Source organism: Erithacus rubecula, assembly GCF_903797595.1.
Source record: "Erithacus rubecula genome assembly, chromosome: 4".
In the NCBI taxonomy this organism is placed as follows: Eukaryota; Metazoa; Chordata; class Aves; order Passeriformes; family Muscicapidae; genus Erithacus; species Erithacus rubecula.
This window is the reverse complement of record NC_136686.1, coordinates 6,977,150-6,998,188: the sequence shown is the minus strand read 5'-3', so window position 1 is coordinate 6,998,188 and position 21,039 is coordinate 6,977,150. Positions and strand designations below refer to the sequence as shown.

At 39.4% G+C, this 21,039-nt stretch overlaps 1 protein-coding gene across 2 annotated transcripts in view; it reads left to right on the top strand.

Moving 5' to 3' along the window:
• The window catches only part of SCUBE1 (signal peptide, CUB domain and EGF like domain containing 1), a 179,564-nt gene that overhangs the window by 28,397 nt on the left and 130,128 nt on the right, over nt 1-21,039 (top strand). For both annotated transcript variants that reach the window (XM_079303780.1, XM_079303779.1), the window contains exons 3-4: nt 718-846; nt 19,693-19,827. In XM_079303780.1, the coding sequence (XP_079159906.1) occupies nt 718-846; nt 19,693-19,827 (264 nt within the window). The remainder of the gene's footprint in view (nt 1-717; nt 847-19,692; nt 19,828-21,039) is intronic.

Below are 21,039 nucleotides of genomic sequence, written 5' to 3'. Positions count from 1 at the left end.
AAGAGTGACTGTGATACTGATGTTCCATGTATAAGCCAAAATACAGTTTGTAAAAAGAAGAAAGTTTGCATTTTCTAGAATGAGTGAAGAAGTGGGTTTTTTTGTATGAGGGAGTGAAGATCATAACAGGATTTGTAATTGAAGCAGAATCCATCTCTGATCTTTTATCATCCTCTTTCAGATACAGGCCAGTGTGAAAAAAACCCAAACAACTCTATCACATCTTCTGAGAATAAAATACTGGACTTCTTGTGGATCTTGTGGTGTGGGGTTAATGCAGAAGATTATAGTTTATTTGTTATAAAAGGCATACTTTGTCTCATGCCATATTAATAGTGTGCTTCTCATAGTTGTTATAAGTCAAAGGTTTTACTCATTCTCTGCTTGAAGACAGAAAATAAAAACTGTGTTTTAAATAGAAAGTGTACCAAAATTAAGTGTTCCTTCTTTATTTTTGACAACATACCATTGTTTATTGTGATGATACTCCAGTTATTTTGTGAATGAGTGTTCTGTACATTGGCTTGTGCTTTTCAGACAAATATGACCCTGATACATTCAGTCCCTGACTATGTGTTGGATGGAGTAGGCAGTAGGAGCCTAAAAGAAAGATGAGGGATGTGCATATATAGAAAACATGCTCAGCTGGAGAAATTTTCCTGTATTGTTAGAATTCTCTTTTTACAAAAGCTTCTTTTTCCTCCTCTTGTGTTTTAGATATCGATGAGTGTGAAAATGATTTCTACAATGGGGGCTGTGTCCACGAGTGCATCAACATTCCAGGCAACTACAGGTGCACCTGCTATGATGGATTCATGTTAGCCCATGATGGCCACAACTGTCTTGGTAAGTGGTGCATGCTGGCAAGAAACTTCCATTTCATCCTGTGGCAAGAAGATCTGTTTTCTGCATTTTGTCATCTAGCATCTCTTCAGGAAAGACTTGACACAATGAATACATTCAAACCTGTGTGTTGGTGATAGTGGGGTTTAGGTCAGACCCTTGCAGCTGTCACTCAACAGGCTCAAAGCATGTTTAATATTGCTGAGGAAAACCCTGACCCCCAAAGCCTGTGCTGTATGCTTGGGCTTCTTTAAGAAGAGCAATCTGTTAAATATGCTGAGGTGTATTTTGTCTGTTTTTTCCAACTTTTGTAATCCCAGTCATTTCTTTAGGTCTTGCCCTCCCCTTTTTTCCCTTTTCAGGCAAGAGAATTCTAGGATATGGTGCATTAACTTAAATTATAGAATGTTAAAGGTACAAATAAGCAAGGAAGGAATATTTGGACAACGAAACAGGGCAGAGGAAACACTAATCACTAATAACTGGAGGGAGACTGTCCACTGACTGTGCAAAGCCCAGTGCAGGATCTTCATTGCTTCAGCAGTCCCAGCATTTGGGGATTTGTATTTTTGATTCATGTCCATTGCTCTGGTTTAAATAGGTTGGGTTTGCCCTAGAAGCTACACAAGTGTATGTTTTTGTTCTGAAATTTCTTCACACAAGTTACCTGGAAATGAACCTACATTGCTATGTCCAGTTTCCCATAGCTGCTTACTTGTTGGTCTTTTTTTTTTTTTTATTTTATTTTTTTTTTTAATTCTGGTGTTAAGACACTCTTTCTGACTATTCCCAATATAAATGTAATGACCATGTTTTGGTACAGTCCTAAGTTAATTTCAAGGTGATGTTTATAAAACAGTGTGTAAAAGGGACTTTTTTTCTGTGTCAGCAACAGCTCTGCTTTAGTAAAAGCTGAGATATTTGCAATGAAATTCAAGAAATGAGGCAGTGAAACCAGAAATATTTGAAGTCCAGTATCATCACTCGGCACTAACTGAAGCTATGAAAGAACTAGGATTTCAGGACAAGGATTTGATTAGCCTTTCAGTAGATATATTTTGTACTGCATTTATTTTCAGAGTAATATTTGTTCAGATGGATTATATATCTTGGCCACTGACAGGGATTTGACTCAAAATTCCAAATTTCATTTATTATAGAACAAACTAAAATAGATTTATTTGCCTCAGCCTGAGGTGGTCAAATGATTAATGGTGCAAGAGGTATTTCTTACACAAAGAGCAGCCAGACATTAGTTTTAAAAAGAAAGAAAAACTATTTATTCCAATATTCATAAATTCTAACTAAAACAGGCCACAAACATAATAAAATAGTTCAAGTATTTGGAATTCAAATAACTGTGCATATGTGTTGTTTCAAACAGCTTGCTAGTTTCAACTTTATCCAAACAACTCCCATTATAGTAGGGAAAAAGCCCTTTTGAGCCATGAACAGCAAAAAGAGTGACCTGATCAAGGATGAGCCATTGAGGAGAGCTGTGGGATTTTTTGGACCTGCTGTCTGCATTATTGCTCTCTGGTCATGAAATGAGGAGGCTAAATCTACAGAGAAAGTCACATTTCTAATTATGGTTTTATTATTTTCTATTTAGCTACTTGATTTTTTTTTTTTTTGTGGGTTTTTTTGGGTTTTTTTCTTTTTTTAAATTTAAAAAGAAAAAGACCAACAACAATATAAACAGATGACTACAGTGGGAGTAATAACAAAAATATCCCTTTATCCCAATGTACAACCTAAGGACACTAAAAGAGGTCACAGTTTTATTTCTGATTTTGAGGGCATGGGCTGGGGAGGTTGTATCTGCAACTAATGGATGGTCTTTAACATCTCTTAGTAAAATATTTGATTTTACTTACTGGCACTGGAAATGGAATCAGTGCACATTCCCTCTTCCTTCTTTGCTTCTTTGAAATTTGAACAAGTTTACTGGGGACCATGATCTCTGGTTTTTAGGTTTTTAATTATGAGAGTGACCGTGCCAGTCTTGCTATGGCTGCTTGTTGTGTGCTGACTCAAATTTGGAGCACCACTGCTAGAAAAGAGAACTTTTTTTTGTTGTTGTTGTTTTTTTTTTATGGCATTTTTCTGCCATTATTTGCACCCTGCCTACTTGCTGACATTATCAGCTATACTGACTGTTTTGATAGCCTGGTTCTTCCCATTAGTAGAATATCAGTTTTTGAAAAGGGGGAATTCTAATCTCTTTCCTTCTTGACCAGCTTTATTTCCCTTCTCTTATCCTACCAGAAAAATGCAAATGCAGTAAGAGGTTGCAGTGAGGTCTCAAATCAAAAACAAGCCCTGTATTTGCACATAGAAATTTAAATTAGGATTTCTACAACATTTTGGAAATTGGTTTGCTTATTCCAAAGATTTTCTTTTTCACCATGATGACATTGGGCATCGAAAGGAATCAAAGTTTTGGTGACTGGTTTCCAACCTTTCTTGCTTTTTGAGAAAACACTTGTTTTTCATGGATTTTATGGAGACAAACGATGCTTCACAAGATTACAAACAAAGTTTTTCACCTTTCAGTGAATTCTTGTAAGGAAAAAGATTGCACCAGAATTTCTGCATGTCCTGTTTGACATCAGGATTTCTGTGTATTTTGCTTGACTGAGGTCTCTGCAAAATCTTAAGCCATCTCTTCTTGGGTTTACATTCCTTTATAAATCTTCATTGAATGTCTTTCTAGTAACATCAGTATAGCAAGATGATTAAAATTTTGTTTATAAATAGCAAACTTGGAATATTCAATTACAGCAGATGCTATGGACAAGTTAAGTGCTTTTTTTCCTTCCTTCCTTCCTTCCTTCCTTCCTTCCTTCCTTCCTTCCTTCCTTCCTTCCTTCCTTCCTTCTTCCTTCCTTCCTTCCTTCCTTCCTTCCTTCCTATCCTTCCTTCCTTCCTTCCTTCCTTCCTTCCGTCCTTCCTTCCTTCCTTCCTTCCTTCCTTCCTTCCTTCCTTCCCCTTCCTTCCTTCCTTCCTTCCTTCCTTCCTTCCTTCCTTCCTTCCTTCCTTCCTTCCGTCCCTTCCTTCCTTCGGCCTTCCTTCTTCCTTCCTTCCTTCCTTCCGTCCTTCCTTCTTCCTTCCTTCCTTCCTTCCTTCCTCCTTCCTTCCTTCCTTCCTTCCTTCCTTCCTTCCTTCCTTCCTTCCTTCCTTCCTTCCTTCCTTCCTTCCTTCCTTTCCTTCCTTCCTTCCCTTCCTTCCTTCCTTCCTTCCTTCCTTCCTTCCTTCCTTCCTCCGTTCCTTCCTTCCTTCCTTCCTTCCTTCCTTCCTTCCTTCCTTCCTTCCTTCCTTCCTTCCTTCCTTCCTTCCTTCCTTCCTTCCTTCCTTCCTTCCTTCCTCCTTCCTTCCTTCCTTCCTTCCTTCCTTCCTTCCTTCCTTCCTTCCTTTCCTTCCTTTCCTTCCTTCCTTCCTTCCTTCCTTCCTTCCTTCCTTTCCTTAGCCTTCCTTCCTTCCTTCCTTCCTTCCTTCCTTCCTTCCTTCCTTCCTTCTTCCTTCCTTCCTTCCTTCTTCCTTCCTTCTTCCTTCCTTCCTTCCTTCCTATCCTTCCTTCCTTCCCTTCCTTCCTTCCTTCCTTCCTTCCTTCCTTCCTTCCTTCCTTCCTTCCTTCCTTCCTTTCCTTCCCTTCCTTCCTTCCTTCCTTCCTTTCCTTCCTTCCTTTCCTTCCTTCCTTCCTTCCTTCCTTCCTTCCTTCCTTCCTCCCTCCCTCCCTTCCTCCCTCCCTTCCTCCCTCCCTTCCTCCCTCCCTTCCTCCCTCCCTCCCTCCCTCCCTCCCTTCCCTCCCTCCCTCCCTCCCTCCCTTCCCTCCCTTCCCTCCCTCCCTCCCTTCCCTCCCTCATATCCTTGTCTAGCTAAAAATAATTTTTTTTGCACTCCCCTGAAATGCCAGTAATTTTTTCTCAAAAATTTCTCTACAATCTACTCAGTGGATGCAAGACTAGTATTTGGTCTCATACAGTAGGTTTGAAATATATTTTCCCTTCTTGTACATGAAATACAAATCTGGAGTGTTTCATAATGCTTATCTCTTCTGATATAAATACCAAGAGTGACCTTTCATCTCTCCTTTTTGTCTGTTGGTTGGGGGTTTTTGTCATATTTTCTTTCTGCCTAGGTCTGATATGTGGTAGTCACTCTTTCATAGGGAATAAGCATTGCTTTTTGCATAAGCAGTTCTTGGTCCCAGGCTGCACACATCCTAACTCTTCCTTTTTCTAAAAATTAGGATAGGTTCTATGAAGTCCTCTGCTTTTTAGTAAGCATACTAAAGATGGTTTTAAACTATTCTTAGAAAGCATCAAAAAAGATGCAAAGCAGCATGGACAAAAAATTTATTGTATTCAGAGGCATGCTTATTTTATTTATTGGGGGTTTTTTGTATTCTTAATTGCTGTAGGAACATGCATTAATACCTTGTAAATTGTAACAAATTTGCCCTCAGAAACTCCTGTAAGGAAAGAAAATATAATTTTCTTTTCTTTTTTTTTTTTTTTTTTTGTGGATTAGTAACTAGTGCAAACAGATTGAGAAGTAACTTAATCTTCACACAAGGTATCTTGTTGTCTAAAACATAGGTAGGAATAGAGTCCTTATTGTTCTGCATCCCTGCTTTTATTTCAAACAGTCTGTGTAGCTTTGGTTTCTCTTACAGAAAAACAGCAATTACTAAGTTTGGACATCTGTAATATGATATCTCAATTGATCCTTTTGTGTGTCAGACCTCCTGAAGATAACTATAAAAGTATCTCTTGATGATTCAATATAGTTTATGGTTCTTCAGCAGTTAATTCTTTGTCTGAGAATCATCCTGGGAAGCAGAGGGGAGCAGAAGTCAGGACAGAAATGCAGTTCCTAGCATGCATGATGGGTTCCATGGAGCTCTCTGCAGCAGCTGGGCAGACACAAGTGTGGCAGACACCAGCACAGTGCCAGCTGTGACTTAAATAGTGAAATCCTGGCTGTGTCCACAGGCTTGAAGGTGTGCTTGGGGCAGAAGGCCTGAATGATGGAAATTAGCTTTTCATTTGTCTGTTCTCAGATGGAGCTTTGCATCTGTTGACAAAGTGGCTGTGTCACATGGAAGGCTGTGGGGAAGGAGAGGTGGCACTTCCCTGGAGCACCTGATCCTGCTCCAGGAGTGGCACTGATGTGCCAACTCTGGTAGGTGGAGCAAAGCAGCAATTCCAGCTGGGCTTTTGGGAGCCTGCAGCTAAAGGAGAAACTTGTGAGACAAACCAGGAGCTGATGAGGCACAGGCCTTGAGATTGCCTGTTATAAAATAGACCTTGGGATCTCACATCAGTATAAAAGCTCATGTTTGAAGTCACACAACTTCATTTCTTCTAAGGTCTGAGGTTAAGATCTAAACCCAAGTGCCTGTCTTGAAGTGCTCCTTTAAAATCTCTTGGCTTATTTTAGGAGAGAAGAGGTTTAACCCTGTAATTTCTGGATGGGTAGTTGTAATCTGCAATCTGACTAAGATGAAAAAATTTATATTAGTATATACATAGAATCATTTAGGTTGAAAAAGCCCTCCAAGACCATTGACTTTAACCCTTAGATCATTGAGTCTAACTTTTGATGTATGTATATCACATAATATCATTCAATCCTTTTTCAGTAAATGTTCCAGTGTTCTTTGTGGTTTTGTTTTTCATTTTTTTCAAAATAAATCCAAACCCATTAGAAATCAAAATCTACCTGTTCCTACCCTGCTGCTCAAACATCCACACTGGGACTTGGGATTGTGGCCTCATCTGACTGTCAGCATGAAGTGGGAGGAGAGTTGCAAATGTGTGAGAAATCATTCCTAAAGCTGCCAGATGTATCTTGTCCAGAAGTGTCACATAACTCAGGATTGCATAATCACTGGTGTGATTAAAGAAACCAGTGTCTTCTTTTTAATTTAGCTGTATTTTTCTTCTTCTTCTGACAGCTGTGCACAATTGTTGTTTGCTTAAACTCCAAGCAAATGCTGGTATTCCTGATGTTTATTTTTCTTTATGTTTCCCAACAGTTGAAATAGATGTTTTTTTCTATATGAACATTTTTAATATAAAACTAAACAGCTTTTGAAAAGATGTTTTTAGTTTCATAAAAACAAATATTTTAAAGAGGAGCTGAAAAATGGTTCATTTTCTTGGCCATCTTCCAGTTTTCCTTGCCCTTCTTTCCTAGTTCCAGAAGACTTTTAGGTGAGCTCACAGTTGTGTTGTCCTTCTCTAGCACATTAGCAAGGCCTCTAATAATATTATCAGTCATATACTCTCTTCCAGATTTTCCTGGTTAGTAATTCCAAGCTCCTTGGCAGATGGAGGAAGGTTGAATACACCCAATAGCCTTCTTTTAATAACTCTTCATTTTTTATTAAAACAAATGTTAAATTATGGTATTTTTCTCAAGAAGGTTAATAATCTAAATCTTGAAGTTCTTTCTCATTTGGCAGGTGGTTTATGCCTTGAGAGAAGCAGGTCTGACCCTAAATCAGGTTTCAGTAGTTGAGTAGCAAGGAGCTGTTCTGTGAGGGGTCCAGGCCACAAAATGGGAATGGGGATTTATAAAATATATATTTAGAGACAAGATGAGAACTGTTGAAATGCAAGGTTTAACATCACATTTATCTGCATGATTAAGCCCTTGTGAGCTCTGCCTTTCTGCAAAAGATGACAGATGGTGATCAGGTCCTTGGGGTGTACTAAGAGCCTTGAGATGAGGGGAGCTTCTGGTATTTAGGAACCTTCCCAAGACAAGCTGCAGTGAACACATTCACACAAATCCATGCTACAAATTGCACGGCAGACTGCCTTGTAGTGACAAATGTGTTCCTGCAGAATGGAAAACTTGAAAGCATTTATTGAAGTTTTTTGGTTTTCAGATGCAAGCCTAAGTGACAAAGAAACTTGTTTTCTGCTATACTTCTTCAGCAAACTGATTTTTACCATATTCCTGATTTCAGATATTTTACCAGTCTTGTTTGGTCTGTACAATAGATGAATAAGAACAGCTGTGATTCATCACAGCAATTTAAAGTATCCAGTCTTCATGGCACAGTAGCATGATTCAGATTTTAGAACATGTATTGCTATTCTGCAGTTTGTGCTGATTTATGGCTAGGTGCTGAGGAAATATGGGTAGCTAGGATGTAAATGTTCCAGAGACAATTCTCTATTAGATGTTTACAAGCAATTTCTGTATACATGTGTTTGCTTTTTTTTTACTGTGGAAATCTCCATGGTGCCAAGTGGTAGCAGGCAGAAAATTAAAAATCTCTTTCAAGATGGGATGATAATATCTTAGTTCTGATGATCTTCCAACATCCAATAAAAATCTGGAATCCTCTTTGTGATTAATGGAAAGATCTTTGGTATCCAGCCCTCTCTGAAGCTGGGATCTCAACACTGCTTTCCTTATCTTGCTTTTTCTATTTCTGTATAAAGTTTCCCCCTTTAAAAGTACTCTAATGTTTGGTCACCCCCCCATTAATCTTTGGAGTTCAAATGGGATATAACTTTCTTTACATGTTAATTTGCCATGTGTTTGCTTTCTTAAGCCAATGAGAAGTACTAAAACAAGTGAGAGTATAAATCAGCATAGACCAAAGTTTTCTGTTAGGTATGGAGAAATAATCAGAAGTGTAGAATAAATCTTGGTGGCTGTCAGCTATGAAGTTAGATTCTCAGACTGTCATAATAAATTAGGAAACTGGGAGCTGTGTGACAGCAGCATCAATCTCAGTCTCTTGTTTCTGCAAGTCTTCTTGTTGTCTGAACCTTTTTCTCTCTTTCTTTTTTTTTTTTTTTTTTTTTTTTTTTTTTTTTCCCAAATACTTACTCCCTGGAGGAGGTAATCAATCACAGCAAAGATATCTCTACATGGAACACTCAGGAAAGTAAAGAGTAAGCAGATTAAAGTGTGAAGCTAATATGTAGAACTTAAATCCCACATGGATGCTCTTAGTCTGATATGACTGCAGATAGTGTCTTGGTTCAACAAGCTCAGAGACACTGCATTCTTACTGCTTTACCCGGATTGTGTTAGTTTTGTTAATTCATCTTAACTTTCTCATTATAGCAAATTTCTGAGCCAGTGTGGCCTGTATTGATGCATACCTTAAGGGAAAAAATATAAAATGGATTGAATTTATCAAAGCTTTGGGAGCTGCATCATGTTTAGCACTTACTTAAACCAAAGGAGAATGTGTGCTCACCTGGGGGTGCAGGATTCCAGCCCATAATGGGTGTGTCAGGTGTGTATGGCATCCAAGCCCTCCCAAATGGAATGGTGCCTTTTTCACTCCTAGAAATGACATAGATCCAGTTGAAACACTGAATTCAAATGGATTACAAAAAGGCATCAGACAAAGTCATCTGATCCCTGGTTTCAAAGAGAGTCACTGTCGAGCTATGCTTAGAATGCAGTCAGTTCTTGGCAGTGTTGATTTATGATAAACATTGTGATTTATACTGTCAAGAAGCAGCCATCAGGAAGAATATCTGCTACATAGTTGCTGACTGTATTAGAAAATGAGACCTAACTCATTTCCAGTAGGAATGAGCTCTGGATGAAAGGTTGGTAGTGAGTTTCTTGTTAAGTAGATTTTAGGGTCTCAGATTTCCATAGTGCCCTGCCTTTGCTGTCTAATACTCTTCATGAATTTCTGTATCTTTACATTATTCTTTGAGCTTAAGTGGGCAGTGTGCAAACTTGAAAGTATGGATGAAACTAGAAGACCAAGGTAGAGGCTTGTTTTTCTTCTTTCATTACCTTCTGCAGACTTCAGTCCAGTTCCTTTTCAAGCATCTCAAAATATTCCCTGTTTCTTACTGCACTTGGATCAGAGCATAAGACATAGTTTTGCATAAAGGAGGAGCAGGAAGGAACATGGAGTAGTTGATGGCAGCATGTTTTAATAGGGCTTTTTTGATGACTGTAGCTAACATCAAAATAATAATAATTACTCATTAAAAAGTCACTGGACATACTTTTACAAGAACGGTTGTTCAGAGAATTTCCAGTGTTTGGTTTTAAAGCAAAATTTATGATTAAGAGCCTTATGAGATGTGGAAAGAAATTATTAGAAACAATTATTAGACCCAGACAGGCTGGGGAGCTGGGCAGAGAGGAACCCTACAAAGTTATACCAAGGCAAGGGCAGGGTCCTGCACCTGAGCAGGAACAACCTCAGGAACCAGGATGGACTGGGGTGACCAGGAGAGCAGCTCTGAGGAGAAGGACCTGGGGGTCCTGGAGGGCAGCAGGATATCCCTGAGCAAGCAGTGCCATGGGGGACAAGCAGTCCAATGGGATCAGGGGGAGCATCAGGAGGAGCATGCCAGGGTCAGGGAGTGATCCTGCCCCTCTGCCCAGCCCTGGGAGGCACATCTGGAGAGCTGTGTCCAGCTGTGGGATCACCAGCACAGGAGTGGAGCCAGCAAAGGGCTGTATGGATGATGAGGGGACTGGAGCATCCCTCCTGTGAGGGACCAAATGGAATCTGGTTCTTTGGAAGTCTGAGGGATCTTATAAATGCATACAAATATCTTCAGGGACAAGGGGCACAATCTGAGACACAGAGTCTCCTTCTGAATATAAGCAAAAACTTCTTTGCTGTGAGAGTGACTCTTCTCTTCCCCAAGAGTCTCCTCTGGAGAGATTCAAAACCTACCTGGACACAATCCTGTGCCACCTGGTCCAGGTGCCTCTGCTTCAGCAGGGGTGGGCTAGATGATCTCCAAGCATTCCTGCCAACACTATCTCTTCTGTGTTTCTGTAATGAAAATATATTTTGTTACATAAATAAGAGTCCATATTGTGCCATAGGATGGAGTAAAAATGTTTGAAAGAGTTGAGAAACTATTTAATTGTTTGTGTTGTTTATTTTGAAGGCATAATTGAAAAACTACTTCTGAAATTAATCAGAAACTTCACAAAAATTATGAGTATGACAGCAATGAAAAGGTTCTGGATCCAGCTAAGGATTTAGAGGGACTGTGGGATCAGATATGTAGATCTTGTTAGGTGAGATGCCAAGCACTCTGGTCCATGTGCATCAAAACTTCTGTGTGCACAGCAGGTACCAGTCATGATATCTTGCTGCCTGTACAACTGCATTGCTTCCTTAAATAGGCCTGAGAGTGGCTCTATGTCACCAAGTGTTATTCAGTACTTACAAAAAACTCTGAAACTCCCTGTATTAACATGTTAGGGAAACATAAGAGACCTGATTTTAGTCACTTTAAAAATAACTTGAAGAACTCCTCCAAAACTATAAAACCTGAGTGGACCACAGGCTCAGGCTGTTAATGACTGCACATTGAAAGAATGTGAGTACTCATTCTTGTGCTCTGAAATGACATGAATACCCCAGGCAAGGACTGACTTTTGCTTTGAGTAGATTCCAGCAAGTGTCCACTTCATCATTTCACACAGGCTACGTGTCTGAGTGGGACCTCAGGGCTTTCAACTTGCAGAATTTGCCAGTAGATGGTCATTCCATTTGCCTTAGCATGTAAATAGTTTTCACTCTCATTTAAGGTTCTGTACAACCAGTATTAGATATCTCAGAGTAAAAGGTAAGAAGGCTTTCAGTGGGATAAGTTGCCCATAGAAAGCTCTGCATCATTCTCATAATTTACAGATTAATTTATGTGCAAGAATTAATTGGATTTGGTCCAGCAGAGGGCTGTGGAGATGCTCAGGGCTTTAGAACATCTCTTATATGAGGAGAGGCTGAGGGAGCTGGGGCTGTTTAGACCAGGAGAGGATGTTACCAATGTCTGTCAGTATTGGCATGGAGGCTGTCCTGACAAGATGTGGGTGTCAGGTTCTTCTCAGTGGTGCCAAACAGCCAGACAAGAGGCAGTGGCAGAAACTGTACACAGGAAATGTTCTATGAGGAATATGAGGATAAGCTTCTTTGCTGTGCACACAGCTGAAGCCCAGAGAGGATGTGGAGTCTCTTTCCATAGAAGACCCTCAAAACCCATGTGGGCACAATTCTGATATGCTCTAGGGTGACCCTGCCTGAGCAGAGAGGTTGGATGATCTCCAATGTACTCCTAAGTAAGAATTCTTAGGGGTTTTTCCTAAAAAATTGCACACTGTTCTATAGGTGTTAGAGAAATCCATTTATGTGTTCCCTGGTGCTGGTGAAAAGAATGTACAGGTCTGGTGAATCAGATGCTGAGGCTGGGTTTATAAAACAGTTTTCACCAATGGAGGTAATTTCAGGAAAGTGTAATTGTTTAGATATGACCTACAGGAAGGATTTTCAGCACTTTTCTGTTCCCCAAAAGTTAATTGAGTAATGTGTCTAAGTCAATTTATCTGAATAAGCCAATATATTTCTACTCCTGCTAAAGTTCTCATTTCACTGTATTGAAAGTTGTGCTTGAGACTCTCCCATTTCTTCCACTTTTCATGAACCTCAAATATTATCCACAAAGAGCATTAGAATGACTTCATAGCCTACTGGATGCTGCAGTGCTTCAAATCACTAATCTGAATCTAGAGAGGCCCCTGTGTTACTGGTAGATAACAATGAAAATCTTTAATCTAGCCATTTTCTAGGCTTTTATTACCAGAGCTCAGGAAGGAAGTACTTCATGTGGTATAGACCTGGAAAATGTTACCAACTTGGGATGGAGATACTGTCTCATTTTTCACATCAAGTTTTATGGATTTTTTAACCCACAGCAAAATCTTTTTTCATTATTGAAACAATAATAACACTACAAGAAGAAGAGCAACAAGCAGGTTTGAGTTAACCCAAACCAGATTTTTCTAATCTTAGTAGGGTCTGTAAGTAAATATAAAAGATGGCAGGTATAAGCAGTAATTATCCTGGAAGGAGGATAGTTCAGTTCAGCTTGCAGCAGTTAATGATGCTGAGGAAAAAGACAAAGTAAGGGGCGTGATGGTAATAGAGTAAATAATTTACTTAACTTATCTCAAATTTTTCCTTCAATTGATCTGGGCTGCTGCTTGTTTGTATCTGTAATTAGCTTCCCTCCAGTAGTTTATGGAGTAATGTTAATCCAGCATTTGCCTCTTGGAGTGCCTACATATAACTAGATGTCAGTGGGAACTGCAGACTTATATAAAATGGGGCTGTGGATGTCTGTGCCTCACAGAAAGAGCTTCATGCCAAGCTGGAGGCTGCTGGCATTCCCTAGACAGTGGCACAGATGAAAAGAAGTGTGATCAAATTCACACAAAATTGTCTTACAACCTGAATCAAAAGAGTGGATAACATGAACAAATAATTGAGCAGGAACTTTGTTGTCTTTAGGCACTGTTGTCAAGATGCCACCTGTGAAAGGATAGAAGCTACAACTAAGAAGTCACATTCAGGGACTTGGATGTTTATTTTGGGAATGCTAAAAGCTGTGAAAAGAGTTTTGGCTCTTAAGAGGACAGAGAGTGGTGCCCAGTTGTTTAAGAAAGGAATAAACAAGTGACTTCAGGAGAGTTGAATTGATGCATCGTCCACACAACATTCGTGGGGCTGTTCCCTTCAGCTCAGCACATGGGCAGCAGTCACAGAGTTAAACTGTGAGTTACAGGTGTGTTTCCTGGGCTGTACAGAGCAAAGAAGTCTCTTGCAGCTGCATTTATGCCATGTTTGTGTACTGTGAAATTTAAGACATTTCACTGTGTGTCACAAAATAGCTGCAGAAACGATTGGAAGCATCCTTTTCAACTTGTTTAGGCAAACAAGAAACCCAGTCAGTAGGTGCTGGATAGGTGATTGTAGCCCATTGAAAGACTGAATTCTCCAGGGCAGATCACAGCCAACACTTTTAAGTTTTCTATTCTTATACATGAGAAAAGAGTGGTTCTAGGGATCAATTAATTAATCAATTATTTTTGAACGATTGTAGTATTCATCACCCAAGAGCATTCTTGTGATCGTTTCTTTATGTTTCTCATCTGTAAAATATGCTTTATTTCTTGAGGAAAGGTAGTTTTTGACACTTTTTGTTGTTTTGGAGGGTGTTTTTCATGTCTAGTTCAGTAAACATTGACTACTCTAGGATCCATCTTCTGCATCTTCATTTACCGTGGGGGTAAATGAAGCATTGAATTCAAGGCTGTGGTGCCTTTTCTCCTTTTCTTCACCAGATTTTTCAGTTTCTGAATGGAGGAGACAAAAAGTAGAATCTAGCCTCATGTGCAAATAACAGAAAACTTAGGTCCAGCTTTTAAATTTTTGATGAAGTTCGATTTCAGATCTGCTGGAGATTCGAACGCTGTGCACAAAAACAGCAATGCCTCTAATAGTTCTCCCTGCTTGCTCGTATAAAGCCAATCCAAGGAAGATGGTTTGGCAGCTCTTTGAATTAGCAGTGATTCTTGTTTCCATGATCCCTTCAGCTGCTGCAAGGGATCACCCTCCCCACCTTCACAGCATGTCACTGCTTGTAGCAGCGTTCCAGCAGGAGCACCTGCCTGCAGCCTCTGATCTGATCCCACTCCTACATGCCAGGTTTGCTCCCTGGGCTTACATGGGTATCTTGAGATCCCATCTTCCAAGACACCCACTCCAACAGAGCATCACAGTACTTGCAGGATTAGAGAAGTGAGAGGAGTGCCTTCCAAATGCTGCTGTCATTAAAGGTTAACTCCTAGAAATGAGCACATTTTGTTTTAAACATGATATACTGAAGTAATTTGAATTGTTTCTGTGATTATCTTATTTGTATATTGCTGTGCTCCAGGGTTCAGAGTAGATGAGAGAGATGGTATGAGGCTAAGGGGGATTTGTAAGATCAAGAAAAATGCAGAAAAAGCAAGTAGTGAATGAATATTTACTCTTTCTCACAATAATGAATTCTGGGGGCATTCATCCAGACTATGAAGCAGCATTTTAAGAATAAATACAAGTGTGTCATTTTCATAAAACTTATAATAAAACAAAATCTCATAATTGAATTGTAGAAGTAATTGCCCCATTGAGTTGGGTTCATTGGAGATTAGAGAAATCCACACAGGAAAGATCCAACAGGACAATGGTCTAGGAAGTGATTCAGGAAAGTTGATAGGTGTGTGATGGCTGAAACCTGGGAGAACATCTCTGCAATGGTTCTGTCCCATCTATACAGTCTTTTCCTGATTATCAGCTACAAGGACAGTGTCAGAGATGCTGGGCTAGATGTGATTTTGGTATAATTATGACTGTAGTAAATCCAGTATCCAGTAAAACTACTAAATGTAGTTTAAAAAAAAATAATTATAATTATATTTTCAGCCAACTTTCTGACTAGAAATATTCAGAATATAATGACTTTAAAATTCCAGAATCAGGCATCTACATTTTCCAACCCTGTGGTTGCTAATCTTTTCCCTTAAAAATGCAAAATATCCTAAATGGTGTTTTATTGCTAACATTTGAGAAAAGTCTGCAGTATTGCTATTAGTGCTTCATCTCTCTGTCACCATATTCTGCACTGGTAAAATAGGCATCTTAGAGACATCTTCCTAAAGTTTCTAAGAGTAGCTTGGAGGGAAAGAAATAGCAGGATCAGCTCTCTGGATCATGAGTCAAAATCCTGTTTTTAGAAGTCTCAGTGCTACAGCAAGTACATTTTACTATGGTTCCCAAATGCTTTGGAGATTTTGAAGACTCAGATTTATGAGGGGCTTAAGTGTTTATGAAAATGCTGACATGAAAGAGAAATGTCAGAAGGAAGGAAGAGAAGATCAGGGGAGGAAGAAAACAGTGGACATGCTGTTCCTGGCATTGACTGTGTGTAGTGTTTCCACTTTTGTGTCTTCCTGCTCGTGGTTTTGGTTTCAGGTACCCTCAGCAGACCTTTCTTCCTCCATGGTGTCTAAACAGGACACTTTGCTGGAAGAGCTTCTTCAGGCCAAAGGCTGCAAGAAGCTCTGTGCCAGATCAGGGTGAAACACCAGTGAAGTTAATTTGAAAAATTCATCAGATAAATTAAATGAGAAACTGAAAACATTTGTTTATTTAATATATAAACCATTCATCTTTATCAGCTGTAATATTTCCTACCCTTTGATACTGTTCCACACTACCACTCTCCAGAGGATCTCATCTGACTGAGGTACAGAACACGAGTTTGATTATGTGAAGGCAGTGGGCCAAAAAGCTAGAGGTCTTATGCAAATTGAAATCTGCATTCATTTACATAATGCTTCTGATATATAGATATAGCTATATATGTATGCATTTATGCAGCCATTATCTCTCTGTCTCTGTTAAAAATCCTTCTCCTTTCCCAGCCTTTCCCTGGGCTGGCTCTTGCCCTTGTCCTGCTTGTCCCAGATGAGAACTGGCCACTCTAAAGTCCAGGGGCTCCTCTCCCTGCAAACATAGGTTTGTCACTAGTCTAAATTCTGTAGCAGCAATTCTTGCTTTTGTGTTGGTTGTCATCTGAGCTGTTTATTTGTGCTGGTAAGGAGCAGCTAAGAGTTGAAACTGAGCTATTTCTAGGTGCTTCCAGCAGCAAAGAGAATCACAGGACAGTTCTCTGTGATGAGAATTACAGAGAATGGCTTAAGAGCATGTGTTCACTCTCTACTAGCTCTTCATCCTCTTCTTGAGGATGAGGTTGGAGCAGGCATGTGGAATAACCATCTGAGCTCAGCTCAGCTGAGGATCTTTTAGCATTCTTTTGTGGGTTTGGACTGTAATAACTTACTGAAATCTTCCTGCATCAGTGAGGTTTTGAGACTCAGATGCCCTGTAAGCACTGCATGATGTACTTTAGGAATCTGCATGCTGTTGGGTGGGGAGACCAAGCTGAAACTTTTGTCATATAAAGAGGCTAGGAAATGGATTTGACTTTCCATACACCAGTTTAAAGGAATGGAATCTTGCTCCTGCTACCTTGAGGCTGCCATCCTCAGAGAGAAAAATCTGGTTCTGAATGATCAGTGGTACCTGATTTTGTGTAAAAGTTTATGAAAGAAGATCTGTGTATTGTTCTAAAAGAAGAGAAAAAAAAATTCTGTTTGATTAAGAATAGAGTAATAAATCAAGTTAGCTTTGTATTCGTGTTCAGTCAATTTAGAAGTTTTTTAATTAGTTTTAGCTGGGGTTGAGAGTAGATGTTTGAGTGAAGGGATTTTATGCCATAAGTGACTTTTTTCAAATCTCTAGAGTTAGGCCTCTGGGCTGCAGAGTTGGCACCAATTAAAGATCCTGAGAATATACCCTCATGCTTTTCAAATTAGTCAACAACCATATTTGACATGCAGAGAGCCAGCAAAACTGGAGCTAAAAAAGCTTTATGGATACCTGACTGCTTATTTTGGTGTTTATCTGAAAGTTAATCTCTAGAAAATCTGGTTCAAAATTCAGTCTCATCTATGCTGCACTACCAATGTTTCCACATTCAGGTGGATGACTTGAGCTGCATTGAATGAGAATTGCACAATGAAAGAAAGAAATAGGCCCTTGCGAGCTTTGAAAAAATTCAGACATTAAGGAATTTCTCTGCCAGATCTACCAAAACTTGAGCTTCTTGGAATTGATGGAGTTCTTGCATAACTTCAGAAGACTATTTTATGCTGTTCTCTCAAGTGGGTTATTAATAAACTGATAGGCTGATCATAAAGTGCTTTATTGGAAAGAAATTTTACCAACTGAAGAATTGGATAAATATTTTCCAGGCATCCATGTCCAATAGATTGATTGGTGCAGTGGGTATTAAGCAATACTGCCTTTTAAGGCTGCAGTAATAGAAAGTGCTCCAAAAAGCCTGCACTAGGAGGACTGAGACCTGAGAAGAGAACATGTAAATCCTGCACCCTCACCAAAATCCATTACAAGGCATATAGTATAGAGATAGAGTAGTTCTAGATTCCAGCTGTTTTCTTTTTTCAAGTCCTTCTCATCAATGCCTATTAAAATGATTTTGAGGCAAGTAATTGCACATAATTGGAAGAAGTTCCTCTTAGAAAAGCTTTTTAAAGAGTTTTGACTGTAATAATTTTATTCTAGCATATGGACTTGGGGCTTGGTGGAAAACTGATCTCTTTGTGGAAGTAGTAAATCATTAGCATTTGCTATCAAGAGCAGAAGAAAAATGTTTACAAGTCATTGCATTCGTTTCAGATTATTCATCAGAGTTGAAAGGCAACTGTTTGAGTTACTTTTTGATACCATAAACAGAGCTCTGGGAAGAACACATACTTTGTGGCATAATTTGGCTTTGTGGATGTACCAGCTGAGACTTCCATTCAGTAAGTGTTCAGCTGATTTTCCAGAGAGGTGAGTCTAGATTCCAGGCTGCTGTTCTGAAGGAGCAGGTTTGAGTTGGCACTCAAGGGCAGCAAGATCTGCTGAGTGACAGAGGAAGGGTCTAACTAAGATATCTTATTTATTTTCCTTCTTGTGCAGCAGTAGGCAAGGAAAGTCTTCACTTCTCCTTTTCCTACCCACTACCAAAATCTCAGATCTGGAAAAGAGTAAGAACTGAGGGCAGGGGGGAATTTTGATATGGAGAATTTGAGTCAATAGTGCATAACATTTCCTGATAAATAAAAAAGGAGAACTGTCTACACACTTACATTGTAGTTCAAGACAGAATGAGACTGCCTGGTTTCCCTGGGTGCTGCAGTAATTACCCCAGAGCTTTTTTCTCTGTGAGAAAGAGCTGCAACTGCTGTCACACGAAGGCAGCACAAACAGCAAGAGCTGAGCGAGCTCACAGCCAGCCCTGCATTCAGAGCAGCAAAAGCAGCTTGGGTTTGCCTCAGTGTACACTGTCCAGTCCTGGTGGAATTAATTTCTGCAGGAGCTGTGCCAGCTCTTCTGAGGTTTGGAGTGTTGTGGATCATTTAGCTTTGTTGTGGTTTTGCTTTGGTTGTTTTTGGTTTTTTTTTTTTGTTTTGTTTTTTGGGTTTTTTTTTTGCCCCTTCCAAAAATAAAATGAAAGCAAAGCACACACCAGCTCCATTGCTTGTATGTTGGCACATACTGTGAAATAACTTCACTGGCTGAAGAGTCCTCATAAAAAAAAGGAAAGCATGGGATTTTCAGGTGGCAAGAAGAAAAGCAGAAAATAGACATGACTCACTTTCATGAGCAAAACAGGAGAATTGTAAAGTTGGATGTGAGTCGGGTACCTAATAGTGGCAGTGGTTTCCCAATGTTGATACAGATGTGTCTGCTAAACACTACAGCATAGAAACAGTTATGCCAAAGAGAAGTGATGGGGGATAGCCCTGAAAACAGCCAGTAGCTAATGCTGCCTTTGTGGTTTTATATATTTGCCTATTAAAATGACAATACAGACATGGAACATTTAAGATTTAAGAAGCCTTCTTTTCACTAAACAACATTAAACAAACTGACAAAATAGGGGGTTATGACTCCAGTAATTGAAACATGCTGTTCTGTTCAAGACCAGAACTCTATAAAGACTCTTTTCACCCAGTAATGCCCTTTGTGTTTGCCTGCTACCCCTGCTGGAAATTACTGTAGACCTGAAGTATGTCTTTCCAAGTGGAGTGGGAATGACAGAGTGCAACAGCACACTTGGCAGATGGGGTCACAGCCTTTTGAGGTTGTTCATGTTCATTGTGCATTGGAAATCAATTTGCAGCTCAGAATACATGAAGACGTTGTGGGATTCCTATCCACACTGTTTGGGGTTTTGTTTTGGGGTTTCTTTCATGTTAAGCCTAAAATGCAGAAGAAATAATTAGAGGGATTAATTTGGATTAACTGATTTGGGTAATCTTCACTAGGTTAATTTACAGCTTGCCTTTTTGTATGTTGCCCGCTCTTCTATATTTATATTCTAAATCTGTATGTTATCTTGCATTTCTTTTCTTTCTGTCTTCTAGATGTTGATGAGTGTCTGGATAACAATGGAGGCTGCCAGCAGATTTGTGTAAATACTATGGGCAGCTACGAATGTCAGTGCAAAGAGGGATTTTTCCTGAGTGATAACCAGCACACCTGCATTCATCGCTCCATTGGTAAGTTTGCAGCATGCAAAATTTGTTCTTGAGATAACAGTGTTCAATCAGAAAAACTAAAACAGTTTGGGGTTTGTTGGAATTTTTGTTTTTTACTCTCCACAGTTCCAAAAATCATTTTACTGGTTGGTTGAAATTGATTGATTCCTGTGCTATCCAAACTTGTAGCAGAGCCATAAATAAGACAAAGAAACAGGCTTTGGTTTGACACACAAATTACACTTGGTTCAAACAGCAGACTCTTTGTGCAGGCAGAGACAGATTTTTCACATGGTAACTTTCTTCTTCTGAGTTTCCAGAACTTAAAAATGTGTTTATTGGATAATGGTGCACCTGTGTTTCACCTTAGTAAGCATGGTATCTTAAATCCAAAAAAGCAGCTCGTTAGTTCTGCAAATTGCACAGGTTACAGGGGTTTTGCCTGCTGTGTAACTCTTGACTTCATTGCAGACTGGTCATGGTTGAATCTGTATTGACACAGGACTTTCCTTTGGTTCAGTGCCCTGTCCTAGGTGGAATAAAAAACAGTTTCTCTGTTGCCTATGCACTAGCAATAGAAACAAGGAATCCTTGCAGAGCTGTGATCCTTGTCTGCTGCTGTTTTGGACTAGAATAAGCAGCTCTCCCTTTTCTATGGATGTCAGGCATGGAAGACAAGTTTGAGGGGAAAGGGAGAAAAGAAAACAACATAGTCATAAATCTTTGCAATTAAGTGGACTCTCTCAGTGTTCATTCAGGCTTCTGTGACCCTGGCAGCAGTGGGAATATATGCAGCAAACTCATTTACCAATAAGCAATACAGCATGACAAAGTGGCAAGATGAGACTGGTGATCAACAGTGTAAGCACGCTGTAAATTTCAGCAGGCCACCCAAATGTTTCTGAACTATTTTAAGTGACTAAACTGAACAGAAAATCATCCTTGAATAGAGTATGAGTTTAGTCATTCTTTAATAAGAAAACAAAATATCATAATTTTGCTACAGTGCAGCATCTCAGAAATGTAAGTGTGTTTCTGGTGTCTGCTTAAACAGAATTGTAACAACAAGCAGTGATTTCAGAATCATGAAACTATGGAATATATTGACAAGTCCACTTTTTTGCATGATTATTATGTTTTAAGTATTTTGATTGTGACAAGAATATGCAATTAAGCTACATGAACCAGTGCATGTTTGTTATCTAATAGGTTTTTAGTCATTCTTTAAACTTA